The 15,928-nt window shown below is 53.4% G+C and overlaps 1 protein-coding gene across 1 annotated transcript in view; it reads right to left on the bottom strand.

Moving 5' to 3' along the window:
* Positions 1–15,638, bottom strand: part of PDXK (pyridoxal kinase) — a 31,162-nt gene extending 15,524 nt beyond the window's left edge. The window contains exons 1-4 of the mRNA XM_027768654.1: positions 15,465–15,638; positions 7,258–7,312; positions 2,191–2,295; positions 1,492–1,575 (exon numbers count right to left, since the gene is read on the bottom strand). Coding sequence (XP_027624455.1) covers positions 1,492–1,575; positions 2,191–2,295; positions 7,258–7,312; positions 15,465–15,623 — 403 coding nt within the window. The 5' untranslated portion in view covers positions 15,624–15,638. The remainder of the gene's footprint in view (positions 1–1,491; positions 1,576–2,190; positions 2,296–7,257; positions 7,313–15,464) is intronic.
* Between the last annotated feature and the right edge of the window lie 290 nt (positions 15,639–15,928).

Genomic DNA, 15,928 nt, shown 5'->3' with positions numbered 1-15,928 from the left:
AAAAGTGTGGGGCCGGCAGGTGGCATGGTGGTTAAGGGTGCTGGATTCCCACATGGCTAACCATGGTTTGAGTCCTGGACCTGGCAGCTTGCTTCCTCACTTTCCCTCTCTCTCTTCCTCTCACTCTGTCCCTCTCTGGTCAAATTAAAATAAACAAATAATAAAGTTAAATTATTTTAAAAGAAAGTGGAATCACATATTTGTCCTTTTTTTCTGGCTTTTTCACTGGGTATAATGTTGCCAATGTCCATCCACACTGTAGCGAATGTCCAAATTCTCTTCCCATTTAAGGCTGCAAGGGAGAACCACACTTTGTTTCTCATTGTCAATGGACACTTAGGCTGCTTCCACCTCTGGCTACTGTGAACAATGCTGTAATGAACATGGGTGTGCAAGTATTTGTCTACAATTGTTTTGGATATGTAGCTAGGATTCACCTGCTGGGTCACGCGGTAATTCTATGTTTAACTGTTGGAGGAAACGCCACACTCTTTTCCACAGTGGCTGCCCCGTTTTACACTTCCACCAATAATGCACGAAAGCTCCACTTTCTCCACATCCTCCTCAACACCCAGTATTTTCTGTTTCTTTGGCCAGAGTCACCTTGGTTAGTGTGAAGTGGTAGCGTGTCAACTTTTCAAACACATTTCATGTACATATTTAGGCACACTGAAAGTCAGGGAAAGCTCCCATCTTTACTTATCTTGTTACCTGTGCTTCCCATTTCTTTGTCCCAGATGACTAAGTCCAGCTAATTTCTGTGTAATTTATGGGCTTTTACACCTCTTCTATTAGAGATGTGAAACAGTAGGAGCCTCTAGTCACCCTCTGGGTACAGCAGCCCCTTCTCTATGCCTCGCCTCGTCAGCCACCCTGACGAGCATGTCCCCTCTGTGCATGGATGTGCTGAATGAGCCCCACCATTGGGCAATGGAGGGTGGGGCCATCGTGGGTCCCAGGCACACCACCCTGGGCAAGGGCCTCGAGCTACAAAGTTGAACTGATGCTGCCTCTTTTCCAGGTGTCAAGATGGTCCTGGCACTGCCTGGCTTCCAAAGCCATGGCTGCTCTATGCAGACACCCCAAGACCTGGCCATCCCACCCACCCACTAACTAGTATTCACCCTTCTCCCTACCCTCTTTAGGTCAGTGTGGCCACACACATTCACCGTGGTGTCTGAACACCCGGCCTTCACACGCTGAAACTCAGCCTTTTACAACCTCCCTCTCAGACACCCCACGTAGACACCAAGAACACCTGGTGGGCATCCTGAGCCCCCTGTAGACTTCTGCAGGTGCTCATCCCTGGAGGCCCAGCAGACACACCCACTGCTGAGACAGGCAGAACAGGAAGAGGCCATGCCCAGAGGCAAGGGGGCTGAGCCATCCGTCCCAGGGCTCCTAGGCCAACTGCACTTAAGAAGGGTGACAGACCTAGCAGCACAGGCCATGGTCAGGGTCCAGGCAGGGGTGGACTGGCGCTGCACCTACCGTACACCAGCCTGGAGTTCTGTTGCTTCAACTCCCGCACGATGTCCACCACCATGGCCAGGAACGACTTGTCCCTCGTGTAACCTTTGTGGGGAAATCCACGTTATTCTCATGAGACAGGTGACTCACAGCAGCCGGCTGAGGCACTACAAACTGTTCCAGCTTGGGGAGCTGTAGGCAAGTCTGGGACACCACAGCCAGCCTCCGCCGTGACAGCCCCAGCACTTGGTGTGGAGGGTGGCCAGGCTCGCCCCCAAAGCAGCAGCACATGTTAAACAAACAGACCACACTGGGGCAGGTGAGTGAGTCATCTTTTCCTTTTTCTATATTTTCCACTTTTAGTAGTAACGTCCATCCATTTTAACCATGTGTAAAAGTACAAATTGGGGAAAAACCTCTTATTTTGAAACTAGAAAGCTGACAGATGCCTCCAGTGCACCATGGAAGCACGTCACTTACCTGGTGCTTCGCCTCAGTCTCTTCCTGGCCCCACAGCACCCCCAGTACCTCACCGGTCACCCCTAGACTCAGAATCCCAGTGCAGCCCTGAGTGGGCACAGGGTGGCCAGGACCCTCATGGCTGGTCCTGAGGCCACAGGAGTCCTTCCCTGAAGGGGGCAGAGACCAGGAAGCTGGAAGGGGTGTTGCCCCAGGCCTTCCCTGAGCCTACACGGCTGGAGCGGGTCCACACCCCCTTACCTGTGAGCACGTAATCATACTTGTTCACGCCGTTCAGCTTCAGACCCTCATACAGCTCATGGAGCTCATCTGAGTTCAGCACCTGGCCCTTCCAGTGGGCGTAGCCTGCGGGGAGAGCAGGCACTCAGAACGTGGACACAGGGACCCTCACGGAACCCGCAGGCTTTCCCCACGACCCAGAGGCCCAAATAGGTGCATTTGGCACGGTACCTTGGCAGGTCCTGATACCTAACTGTGCAGTGTAGGAGCCCCATGAAAACAAACCTGCTCCTACACTGCTGGCCCCACCTTCTGGTCCTGGTCCTGCTGATTAAATCATCCAGAGGGGCCTGCAGCTGCCCAGGCCAGCCCAGAGGCATCTGTGGGGTTGTGCCTTATTTGCAAATGGGACTCATAGGGACACCAGGTCTTTAGCAAGAGTATATGAGGGCAGCACCCCCGTGTCCTGGTTCCCAGCCTCTGCTACACACTCCTCCAGCTATCCAAGCCAGGTTGCTCGGTCCCTGTCACCTGGGCGCCCTGGCTGGAAGGGGTCCATCATGGGCTCCCTCTGCCAACCCTTACCCACCAGCAGCTTAGAAAAAATTCTGACCAAGAGACAGATGTGAATGAGAAGTGGGTCCCAGCCCATGTGTGCAACCCACTCTCAGCCTGACAGGTAACCTGGTGAAGTGTCCACCCCAAGCAGGCAGACACACTGGCCAGTAGGAAAGGATGCCTAGGGGTCCCTCTGTGGCACCATGCTCACATCTCAGCGCTGCTGTTGGGGGTGCCTGTTCACACAAGGTGGAGCCAACCACAGAACACCCTGCGCTGCAAAGATGAAAAGTCCCTCAGGTATAAGGACACCAGTAAGGTTGAACTAGGGCCTGCCCTGACCTCGTTCTACCTCAATCATCTCTTCAGAGGCCCATCTCCAAGCGGAATCAAAGTCTGAGGTCCTCCGGGTCGAAGCTGTAGCACATGAATCATGGGGTAGGGGATGGGACATGCAATCTGGCCCATAGCACATGCAAGGGAAGCGAGAGGTGCAGGGAGTTTCAAACACAGGTCCCAGGAGGGGCATACAGCCCTCCGCGAGGCCAGCTTCCGAACCCAACCAGGAAGCTAGCTTCTGCACCTTATCCAAGACTCAGGGTGGGCCAAGCTCATGAGAACATTATGGAGCAGGAGATGAACACTCACGTCCTCTGTCCAACTCCAACAGAGGCCTGTTGAGTGGCTCCTGGGGCAGCCTGAGTAGGCCCAGTGCTTTTGTCCCACTCTAGCCCAGCAGGGAGACTGGGCCGGGTGCCTGTCCCCAGCCCTCTGCTGCTCTGAGGCTGTGTCCACATCAGCCACCCCTCCCCTGCAGTGAGGCCCACTGAGCCTACCATTGGTCACTGGTCCTGCCCACTGACTGACAGCCTCAGTGAATCTCAAGAAGTAGCTCGTATGTTTTGGGGGTGAAGGGCAGCTCAGAGGGTAGGGGCTGTAAGATGGGAGAGGGAACGCAGGAAAGAGTAGAGCTGAGGCTCCACCCTCAGAAAGGCCCGTCCGCCAGGCAGCGCCGCTGCCTGACGTCCCTTCATTCCCAGGACGGACAGGAGCAGTCCTGTACAGACAAGGCAGCTCCCAGGAACTGCGTCCCCTCTGGGAGCCTGGCATCAGGAACGGCCCAGGCAGAGGAGCCTACCTGACTGGCCCCCATGAAACCCTGAGTGCTGAGTCCTGAACAAGCTCCCTGGTAGGCAGCATCTCATATGTTGTCACAGCTCCTGCTAGGAAAATTAGGCACATCCTATATGACCCAATTCCACTCCTAGTATGTGTATACTGGAGAGAACTGAAAATACGCCCACAAAAAACATGCAGACAAATGATCACGGTAGTGCACTCCATAACCCAGGAAGTGGAAACAGGTCTGGCGAGGTGGCACAGGCGGGATGTGGGGGACAGCACAACATGGCACGAGAGCATATGGGAAGGCCCAGGATTTGGGTCCCAGGTCACTCTAAACATGTCAGATACATCAGTGACCTGGCCGGCTGGAAGGCTGGGGTGGGGGGATTATGATATGGCAGGACTGACAGGGGTCGCCTTTCTCTATCTCACATTAAAGAAAGAAAGAAAAGAGGAAACCATGCAAATGTCCACCAACGGACGAATGGGTTAAACATGATGGGGCCCATCCATACCATGGGATGTTATTCAGCCATAACAGAAGGGGGCACTGACGCACGCCGCTAGGTGGGAGAACCCAGGGAATGTGCTCATGAAGGACCTGGGCAGAGGCTCACACACTGCATGGCCCACTCCTGGGCACTGTCCAGAACAGGTAAATTTGGAGACAGAAAGTAGTGTGGTGGGTGCTAGGGGCTGGGGGAGGGGGTGCACAGGGACTGCGCATGGGTGTGTGGTATCTTGTTTGGGAGAGAGAAATGTCCTAAAATTGGCTTTGGTAATGGTTGCACAACCCTGCTGATGTCCAGAGGAAGTGCTGGGCGGCCTCTGTGGTCACCCGGCATTGTCCAAGTGTCCTGGTAAGACAGCTTGTGGTTGAGAGTGTGCGACTGGTCACATGTGGTGTGAGCTATGTACCAGCGTGCACAGAGGCCCACGTGGAGGAAGTAACAGAACAACGGCCTCACCAGACAGCCTGAGGAGGGGGCCCTGGACTAAGGATGTACAGCGTGGACCACCTCTGCACAAAAAAGATGAAAAAGGACTGTTTCTGGAGCCTCACACACTGCCTTCTACAATCTGTGGAAGAAAGGCACGGCAGTGGGGGGCGTTCTTCAACCCACAGAAGCTGAAGCAACTCTGCTCCCTGCCCCCAAAGGTGCAGGGGGATGGATGAGTTTCTTGTCCTAACCACTGGCTTCTGTGCTGCCCAGAAGCAGGTTTGTGCCATGGAGCAGATTTGCTCCGAGCAGCAGTACGGACAGGGGCAAGAGGAGGGAATTCAGCAACAGGGCCCTGGTGTAGGGGGTAAAGGGGCCTCCCCAAGAAGCCCTCCTGATTAAACCACACAGACAGCATCCTGAGTGGCCTAAATGCAGGACTCAGAGCCAGCCTGTCGGAGCTGCCCGGGGGGTCCTGAGTCAGGCAGGCCTGCCAGTGTTTGGAAGATGCTGGAGTGGGGCAGCAGGCCCATCTTGACACTGAGGGTTCTGTGGGAAGGGAAACTTCTATTCCCTTAACCTTGCTTTGCAGGGGTCCCAAGCATATAGGGGTCTACCCTTCACCTATCCCTCCTGATGCAAGCCAGAGACCCTTTCTGTTGTAGAACCTTTGGGATGGCCAGTCCAAACCACTTGAGAAGGTTCCACGGAAGCCCAGAAGCAGCCAGTCACACTGGCTGGTTCCACTGAAGCCCCAGGTACTACCTTTTACCCGAGAGTGGGTATGGAGGGCAGCAGGAGTTTCTCAGCCAGTCTTTGCTGATTAGGGCACAACCTAGCCCTCGGAAATAAGCTCATTCTATCATTCATGTCCAGGCCAGGTTGGCTCACTGACTACAAAGGAACGAAGTAAGTAAGTCATCATTTAAAAAAGGAAGGAGTCAGGGCAGACAGGTGACACGGTGGTTAAGGGTACTGGACTTCCATATGGTTTGAGTTCTGGATCTGGTGGCTTGCTTTCTCACTCTCTTTCTTTCTCTCTGTCCCTCCCTGGTCAAATTAAAATAAGTAAATAAATTAGGACCAGCAGGTGGCATGGTGGTTAAGGTGCTGGACACTCCCAAATGGCAGACCATGGTTTGAGTCCTGGGCCTGGTGGCTCGCTTTCTCACTACCCACCCCCCGCCCCCCCCCATGACTCTCTCTGGTCAAATTAAAATAAATGAATGAATCAATAATATTAAATAAAATAATTTTAAAAAGTAAATAAGTAAAGTTAAATAAAATAATTCTTTAAAAATCAGAAGAAAGGAGTCAAAGCAGCTGATAAGAAGAAGTGGGTTTTGGATCAGCAGATAGTGTAATAGACTCCTATGTAGTTGACTGTGGTTCAAGTCCTGCCTTAAAACTCACACAAGCACGTGTGCATGTGTGCCCCAAATCCCAAGAATGGAGGAGAAAGGATTGACCATACCCCTTGGGTGGTGATTTCTTACTTTCTGTCTCTCTGACGAGCACACACGCCCTATAAGGAAATCTCTCTCCAAATAAACAAACAAACAAAAACATAAGTGGGTTTCAGGGAGAGTCTCTAAAGGGACCAAGCTTTCTGTACTCTCTACACTTCAGAATACCAAGCACAGCCAGCAAATCCAGTAAGAAAGGGTATTCAGTGGGAACTGGAACTTTTTCATCTGCATCCAGCAAGTAATTCTTTCCTCTCAGTTTAAAACTTCTAAAACCCCCTTCCAAGAAAAATCACACCCAAGAAAATGACAGAAAATCCTTCCTGCACTCATAAGCGCAGGCCCAGGCCCAGGCCCCCTCCTGCGTGTCCTGTTGGTGTTCTGCCAGGTTGTTCTGGGACATTCTGTGCTCCTGAGGTTCTGTGTGGGTTCAGAGTAATTTCAGGAGGTGATATGGGGTGTTTCAAAGAACTAAGCGGCTTTGTTCTCCTGCCACCACAGCTGCAGGGACCGCAAGCCTCCAGGCCTTGGGGTCAGGGGCTGTGGGGAGCAAGGCATCCACCCCAGATAATGTGAGGGGTTCCCCAGGGCAGCGAGATCTTCAGAGTCCCCCTCAACTCACTGAGACAGAAGCACCCCCAAGCACCCTGACATTGGTAGGAAAATTCAGAACTAGCCACACATTCACCAGAAGGATCACAAGGGAACTCCTGCCCCGAGGCATCACCCTGGTAGATGAGAGGACCCCCAGGACAGGCACAGTACACGTAAGACAGTGGCAGTTCACCTGTGCTGAGCCAGGCAGCAGCCCGAATGCTCTATGCAGTTCACCCACTCTATGCAGCCCTAGAGTGGGTGGTAGGATTGCCACCCTGCTTTATGGATGGGAAACCGAGGCACTGAGAATCCACCACCTGCTCCAGGTGCAGCCAATCTGGGGCTCACAGCAGGCTGCATCCACGTCAGCTCTGCCACGACTGCTGGGGCCGATGCCTTACCTGTGTGGTTTGAAAACTGGACCGAGTTCACCGAATCGATTTCAAATCCCAAAACCTGCAGGACAAGGAGAAAAGGTACGGCTGAGAGCCAGGACTGGGGTCTCCTCCACTACAGGAGGGCCTGACAACAGCCTGAGTGCCGGCTTGAACGGGGAGTGAGCTAGGCCAGGCCAGAGCACGGTCCCCAGGCACAGGCTGAAGGGCTGCCCACGAAGGAGCAGGAAGCTCTCCTGGAGGCAGGCCCGACATCACACGTGCTTGGCAATGAACTTCCCATGATCCTTTAGGAAACTCATTAGGCAGCACCCAGTCGAATCGGCCCACTCCTGGCACTTCTTGGCTCATTCTGGAAATCCCACCAAATGAAAAGTGCTCAAAGAAACAAATACAAGGTACATCTGTCCAGACCCTGAGAGGGCTACAAGGCCATCTTTGCTGTGCACATGTGGGTTCCCAGGCCCCACCGCGCTGCATGGCACAGCTGACACTCCCCCCGTGGTGCCTGGCTCAAAGCCCCTCCATTGTCACAAGTCAGCTGGGGAGAAAGGAGGCTCCAAGCCCAGAACCCAAGATCCCCTGAGAACAATCACAGCTCCTAGACCATTGGTGCCCACTGACTGGGAGCACCCTCAGCTGGGGTCACAGCAGAGGCATGCTGGGCCATCAAGTCACAGAGAGAGGTCTTGGGGGATGAGCAGGGCTCTTTGGCCAAGGGGAGCTACAGGCTAGAAGATTTGAGGCCACCTACTACTAAGTACAGCTATCGCTGAATTAAGAAGTTTATTTTTTTTTTTTTTTTTTTTTTTGGAGAGGTTTTTGCTATAGGGCGCTTGTGCTCGCCAGACAGAGAGAGACAGAGAGACAGAAAGCGAGAAATCACCCCCCAGGGCGGATGGCCACGCCGCAATCCCTTCTCCTCCATTCTTCTCTCAGGATCTTGGGCACGCACACACACGCGCCCGGTGAGTTTAAGCCACCGGGTCCGGGACTCGAACCGCAGTCGACTACGTGGGAGTCCAATGACATAGCCATTACGCTAACTGCTGGTCCCTTTTTCCTTTTTTTTTTTAAAAAAACGCTCCTTACTGAGAGTAAGGGAAGAGATGGTCACATTGAAATGGCTTAGACACCCGCACAAGCCAATGTCAAGAGCTGTGGGCTTCAGAACATGGAACCTGGTATGGTTTCTTCTCCACTTACCTTTACTTTCTTATTTTCCGACAGGTACTTTGCTAATTAATCCCCACATCTAACTCATTCAGGCAGTTCTGATGTACAAGAGCTTGCAGATCCTGGGACCAGCAGGATCTGCAAGCGTAATGGCTATGTCGCTGGACTCCCATGTAGTCGACCGCGGTTCGAGTCCCAGACCCTGTGGCTTAAACTCACGCCCGGTGCTTGTGCGTGCGTGCCCAAGATCCCAAGAGGAAAATGGAGGAGAAGGGATTGCGGCGTGGCCATCCCCCCTGGGGGGGTATTTCTCGCTTTCTATCTCTCTGTCTCTCTCTGTCTTTCTGGTGAGCGCATGCACCCTATAGCAAAAACCTCTCCAAAAAATTTTTAAAAATATAAAAAGAGCTTGCAGACCCTCAGGTGACAACCCGTGTTCTCTGCAGCGTCCCTCCCACACACTTTGGCCAGGGAGGTGATGGGCACTAGGTCACGGACTGCCCCTCACCCTGGGTCCCTGCCAGGCCTTGTTGCCTCCTCCAGACTGGCCCCTGCTGGCATCATCATGAACAGACCCAGGACAATGGCCCTGCTGTATGGTCCCCTCCTAAGCCTATCAGTGTCCACTGCATTTGCCTGCCAACAGCCACTGCATTTGCCAAGGAACACCACCAGCATGGACCTGAGCTGAGTGGGTGGGATCAAGTCAGGCAGCCTTCACCCACCCCCATGAAGGAGGCTGCAAGCCTCAGAGGTACCCTGACAGCAGACAGGGCTCTCCATGGTCATGCCCCCAGCTGACCCCACCAGGGTCAAGGGGGCGGCCTCGGGGGTCTGCCGGCACACAACCGTGCTGCTGTTGCCTTGTACCCTCTGGACCAGGCCACTGGCCACCATGCCTGGGCTACCCCATAACCTCTACAAGACTGTCACTCCTCTTGTGTGATCCCACTCTTCCCACAGCCCTTCCTGAAATCAGCTCCTCTAAATGGCCCCCTCTGGGCCAGTGCCCAACTCCCATGGACAGGAGCCTCTGCCTAGCATCCTTCCTCCCTCTCCCCGAGCCTCCAGCTGCCTCACACCTTATTCCAGAGGGTTGCCTCTTCTCTGTGCCCTTTCCCACTCCCAGCCAGGTCACAGGGTTTGCCTTGACACTCACTTCCACAACTGAGGCCATCCAAGGACCTCTAACCAAATGCATCACACATAGGCAGTGGGAAGCTGGGAGCCACCAAGAGAAGTGCAGAGATGATGGCCCTACCAGGGCATGGAAGTCAGGCCTGAGCCCCAGGAGGGAGCTGGGCACAAGGACCATGAGCCCTGCTGACTGGCCAGGGCCACAGGGGAGACAGTGGCCAGGGAGTGTCAAGGCCTTGCAGCTCAACGCCAGGACTTGCAAGTAACTCTGACACGGACCTTCAGACCCTCTCTCTCGGCAAAACCCCATGAAAATGAGAACAAAGGAGCATTGTAAAGCACTGGCCCAGAAGGGCCAGGAGGGGAGAGATTTCCGCCAGCTTTGGCACAGTTCAGTTAGAGCCCTAGGACCCACAGAGGGGACAACCTGAGCTGCAGGACCTCCCAGAGAGAGGGCAAGTGAGAATGTGTGTAAGACAAAGAGACAAAGACAGGGGGACAGAGGGAGAGACAGAGACAAGGAGGGAGGAAGGAAACCAAGGGGTGAGGGGACCCCAGGCCACTTTCCAGTCTCCGGCAGCCCTCCACCAGTTTACTTTACTGCCTTACCCATGCCCAGCTTCTCAATGTCCTAAACCCTCTTTTCCCTCCTCACCTGAAGAACCAACCAGCCCTGAGTCTCCCTTCAACATTCAAAGCCAGGCTGAGCTATCTCTGGGGCTGCCTCTGGAGGAGGGGACAGTGCCTGAGAGGGCCTCTGGGTGCTAGCCACATTCTGTTGTTCATGTGGCGTGCCATTCTGGGAAGATGCCTTGAGCTATATGCTGATGATCTCTATTCACCAGGGTCTTTCTAAACGTTTTAAATAGGTGAGGTGACTAAAGCAATGAAATAAAAATTAGCAGTCTTATTAAAACGAGAAGTTAAAATTGGCACTTTCTAAATCTCCTTGCCTGATTCCATGGCCATCTATGCACAGATAAAACTTGGGGTATTTCGAGTCTCAAAATTCTAATCGACTCTGAGAAATAGATTTGAGGCAATGATGACACAAATCCTGACCATCCTGCCAAAAATTCTGCCCCACTGCTTCTGGATGTGTAGATAATTAATCCTTTGGAGCTGCCAAACATATCTGAGAATGAAGTTGCTATTTCCTGCTGCCAAATGACAGAGAGCTAAGCCCCTGGGCAGGCATCTCTATTTCAAATCCCCCATCAAAGCCGGCTTATGACTCCGTGTCACATGACGGCTGGAAGAGATCCAGGGCCAGCCTATCAAACTGCACGTGCAAAACCAACCCACAAGAGAAGACACGGCCCAGTCAGGCCAAGCTCCAAGGGAGGCAGGAGCCGGGGGACCCCAGAGGAGCCTCCTGCTGTGAAGTTGTCCTTTCACTACTAGGATGGCTTGTAGCACTGGCCTGACTCGGCACTGCTTCCCTGCACGGGGGCACTTCATGAGAAGCAGGGAGAGATGCAAAGTGGGGAAGAGAAGGGACTTGTTTCTCCCACTCCTTTGCCCAGCAGTGCTTCCCTAGGCCTTCGCACAGAGCAGCCAAACCCACTGTCAGTTTTTCCATCACTCACAGAATTCTGCACCACGTTTGGACCCTGGCACAGGCAGTCAGCATCCCCCACTCCCAGCCTCTAGGTCCACTGGCCCTGGCCTCTTCTCTCTCACCCCCCAGCGTCAGCTGCTTGACCTACGACCTCCTCTATGGCATTTTTTTTTTTTAGAGATTTTTGCCTTAGGGCTCACGTACTTGCCAGAGAGAGATACACACACAGAGACAGTGGGAGGGAAGTGAGAAATCACACCCCAGAAGGCATGGCCATGCCACAATCCCTACTCCTCCATTCTTCTCCCGGAATCTTGGGCACACATAAGTGCCCAGCGTGTTTTTGAAGCTACCGGGTCTGGGACTCGAACTGCAGTTGGCCATGTGGAAATCTAGCAACATAACCATCTACTGGCCCCTGTGCCCAACTTCTGCCTCTTCTGTTCTCCCAACCCCTAACTTAAACTAACTTTATTGAATTGTTTGTTAAAGGACCAGGCAGAGGTTAAGGGTGCCCGATCTCACATGGCCAACCCTGTGCTTCAATCTGGGCTCCATGACCTGAAAAACATGCCAGGCACATGTGCAACCATGACCCAAATCACAGCAGGACAGAGAAATGGAGAAAGGAATTTCAGCGTGACCATGCCTCATTGGGAAGGTGCTTTTCCCCTCGCCCTCCGGCAAGCTCATGTGTTCTCCGGCAAGTTAAAAATAAACAATTAAGTTGTTAAAATAACTACTCTGGATTCTGTTTCTGAGCCAGATTCCACCAAATACACATCTTTTTCCCTCACCTGCAGGGGAGCGAGAATTCTGACCCAGGGATGAGCACAGTACCCGGGACACTTGAACAGGCAGGGCAGGGGATCCTGCCAGGCAGATCCAAGCTCCCACCCCAATGAGCTCCACGTGCACCCCTTATACAGGAGCATACCTGGGAGCCTGCAGGGCCTGACTGACTACCTGGGCTGCTTTGGGTCACTCTGGGGACAGCACACTGGCCTATGCACACATGTCTTGCGGGAGAATCCCCGTGACTCACAATGAACCTTGTAACCCCATGGCCTGCAGGCTCCTGTGGTAGGCACAATGCCAAGATTGAAGCCCAGTGGCCTTTGTTCTGCCTGTGGAGTCCCCTAGAGTGTGATGACATCGCTCCCATGACGTCATCTCAAGTCATCATCCAGGTGAGACCGATTCAATCACATGAGTCCTTCAAAACAGCGCTTCAGGCTAAGGGGCAGAGGGCAAATCCCAAAGATCTGGAGGGAAAGGACTCAGTCAACTATCGCTGGTTGTTGCTAGTGATGCTTGTGATGAGGCCTGCAAGGTAAATCTTACATTATGATCATTATGAAAACTTGAGCCAAAAAACTTACAATTACTTTTGTTAGAAGCAAACAATAAATATTCCAGCCTTGCCACTTCCTAAGGAGTTGGCTACATTTCAACACTTTCTATGCTCTTGTGCTGTTTCTGTCTGTGGCTCCCATATGAGTAATATCCCCTAGTGGAGGCCACTGTGCATCTCGGCCCAGCTCAGGTGGCTGGTTCACACCCATCCAGGCAGGTAGATTTACACTAAGGAAGTTGGCACACACTATGAGTCCCCATTCCCATCCCCCAGGCAGTTTTGACATGCGCAGCTCACAGTAAAAAGATGTAAACAAGACTGGTTTAATGGAAAAAGAAGGAATTGTTCAGCCCAGAAGAAATGAGGAAGGCCTTGCAGGAGGCGGGGAAGACTCACCAGCTCTAGCTATCATGGGGCCCTGCCCTGACCTTGTTGCTGACAGCCTCACTTCTCCTTCTGTTTCAGCCCCCGCCACGGGCCAACTCCTACAGAAATTGCCAGAGAGAGACACACACACACACACAGAAGACAGTGGGAGGGAAGTGAGAAATCACACCCCAGAAGGGACGGCCATGCCGCAGTCCCTGCCCCTCCATTCTTCTTCCGGAATCTTGGGTACACACAAGTGCCCAGAGTGATTTTGACCCTCAATGTCCCACCTCTGCTGTGACAGCCCTCCATTATTAATACCACCTTGTTCCCATTTCTGTGACAGTCTAAACTGGCCTCTGCTACCATTCTGCCTGGTCTTCCCCTGCACTCATGTGCACCCTACCAAAATCTACACACACACACCCCTGTGAATCCAAGCTTTGAGGGTTTGCTGCTGCCCAGGGGATGAAGCCTAGGCAGGCCCCTGGCATCTGACCACTAGCAGCCCAACGCCCCACGCAGCCTTATCTTCCACCACTCCATGAATTGCTGGGCTGCACGGCTGCTGCTACTTTCTGAACTCTAGAATGCTCTGGAACCTCTCTCAGCTCAGGATCTCTTTCTCTGGCCCTGGGCCCTGCTGACACTTTCCTTCTCAACCTCTGTAGCAACACTTCAGATTTTGGGTGTGGTCCTTAGAGGTTGGGGCTCCCTGTACTTTCATGTGACATTGAATGGATGCCAGCTCTGGGCAAAGTCCCAGCCTCAGGCTCCACTGGCAAATGAGCTCCTGCTTATAGAGGGGACTCAGTGTTTCCACTAAGCCTGAAGGACAAAGTTCTACTCACCCTCACAGCAGTCGGGACTTGCACTACGTGGATGGCTATCAAAGTGGAGCTGGCTTGAGGATGCGGGGAGTTCAGCACTAAGCTGGAGAACGGAGCAACCCAGCCACAATCAGAGGGACAGAGGCTTTGTCTCTGTCCTTGATGTTATCCAAGTCTGGCACATGCAGGGGCCCCTGGGGCTGCTGAAGGAAGAGACACGTGACGTATGCCCTGTCTGTGGGAGCACTCCACTTCCTGCCGAGAGGGGAAGCTGCTCAGACAGCAGGGCTCCTGTGGCTAAAGAATCCCAGGCAGAGTCAGGGCTAGAGAGGGGTCTTAGAAGTTGCTGGACCTGCTCCTTTGTTCTGTGCTGGGAAACTGCAATCACTAGCCAGGTGGTACCTGCAGAGCTCACCCTGTCATAACTGCTGCAGCCAGAGGACAAGGACACAGAGGAGCTCTCAGAGCCATGCCGACTCCCTGCACTCTGCCACCCACAGCTGTCAGGGGCCCTCAAGCAAGCTCATCCTTCCAGACACAACCCTCAATCCACCTTCCTGCAGCATGAGCATCCCTCCCACATGCCGGGGGTGGTAGCCTCGGTGGGTGGCGCATGCTCCCAGCAGTCACACACAGCCTTAGTCGCTGCACCACCAGCCCACTCTGCTAATGGTGAGGCAGACACAGCAAGACACTTGGCTGATCCTCCCTCCTCTGGGGAGCCAGTGACTCAGACAGCAGGAGAGCTCTGGAATATTCCAGAGCTGTTCCTCCACTCCAGTCAGACCTCATTCAAAGGACAGAGATAAGAGCTGGGCATAAGTAAAAGAAGTATCACCTGCCCTAAAGAATCCTTCCTGCAGCTAATTTCACAAGACCTTTAGACACTTTCATCAGAAAACAGGAAAGAGGGATGAGTGGGGAGAGCATCGTATGGCTGTCATCCTGACCAGCCTTGGGGCAATCCCGCCATCTGTCACTGGCTAGCCCTACAAATCAGCTCAACTGCATCTTTCGTCCTCAGATATCCAAGGAGAATTTCTGTTGGAAATAGTTCAAAGCAGTCTCCTACCTCCCCAGCTTGCCCTAAGTCCCATGGGCACTTTCATCAGGGTGTGTACCCTTGCTTCAGCCAGCACAGCCCTGGATTCCATACCCTTGGCTCCCAGCCCCACTTCTAGGCTCACAGTGCCAGGTCAGTCCCACGTGGAACCAAGAACTAGCGGGGTGTGATCTGCCAGAGGCGGGGCTGTGCTGCCAAGCCTTAAGAGAAGGGGTCTTGCCCAAGCTCCTTATGACATCCAGGGGCTGACAGTGGTCAGGAGGCCTGGGTAAGGTTACTTAAAGACTCAGAAACCTGGTCCCAGGTTCCCCCAGGTTACAAAGGCCACAAACAAAGCTGGTTAGGAGCCAGCCACCACCTTGTCCTGCCACCTGCCACCACCTACCACTGACAGCTGGTCCAGAATTGTCTGATGAGCCAGCTGCCGAACAGTCCCAAGGAGGCCAAAGTGGTATATGTGACCTGCTATAGGCTTCTGGGTGTGGCCATAGGCCCCCATTCCCACAGCATGGATGTCACCTGTCTGCCAGACACCTGGTCTCTACTGCGGAGCCTCCCACACAAAGCAATCTCACCTGGACACGGCTCCTCTCCACACTCCAGTACCAGGAACTGTGCGGGGTGGTGGCTCCCACCCTTTGAGCCTGCTCCCATCCAAGCAGCTGGCCCTCAGGATAGGCCAAACCTCTGTCTACTGCTGTCGCTTCCTCAGCTACCTACCTGAGGATGGTTGCTTGATGACTGTCCCAGGTAAGAAGATGAGGCAGGAGGCCAAGGGCCAGGTACCAGCTGCAGGATGCCATCAGAAGCAGCCAAGGACAGGGATGGGCATTGTAAGTCTGTATTAGTGGCAAGACCCTTAAAGCAAAGGCTCCACATGGAGCACAGGGTATAGACAGGGACAGGGTAGCTGCTCTGGGTAGGCCGAGAGGGAAGCCATTGTCCATCCTTGGTCAACTACGTAATTTATTATTTGACCCATCTCTCCACACCTCCTCCCTTCCTTTCTCCTTGAGAAAGTCCATTTACTACTCCTCAGCATCACTCTCCCAGATTACTTGTGATTCTATTTCAAAAGGCCGACGTGAAAGTCCATTTACTACTCCTCAGCATCACTCTATTTCAAAAGGTCGACGTGACATCAAAATCAGTAAGCCACAGAGCCAATCGGCAGCCACTGTGTT

The sequence above is a fragment of the Tupaia chinensis genome, unplaced genomic scaffold (genome assembly GCF_000334495.1).
Source record: "Tupaia chinensis unplaced genomic scaffold, TupChi_1.0 Scaffold147038_1, whole genome shotgun sequence".
Lineage (NCBI taxonomy): Eukaryota > Metazoa > Chordata > Mammalia > Scandentia > Tupaiidae > Tupaia > Tupaia belangeri.
Note: the sequence above shows the minus strand (reverse complement) of the source record. Positions and strands in the feature narration are given on the sequence as shown.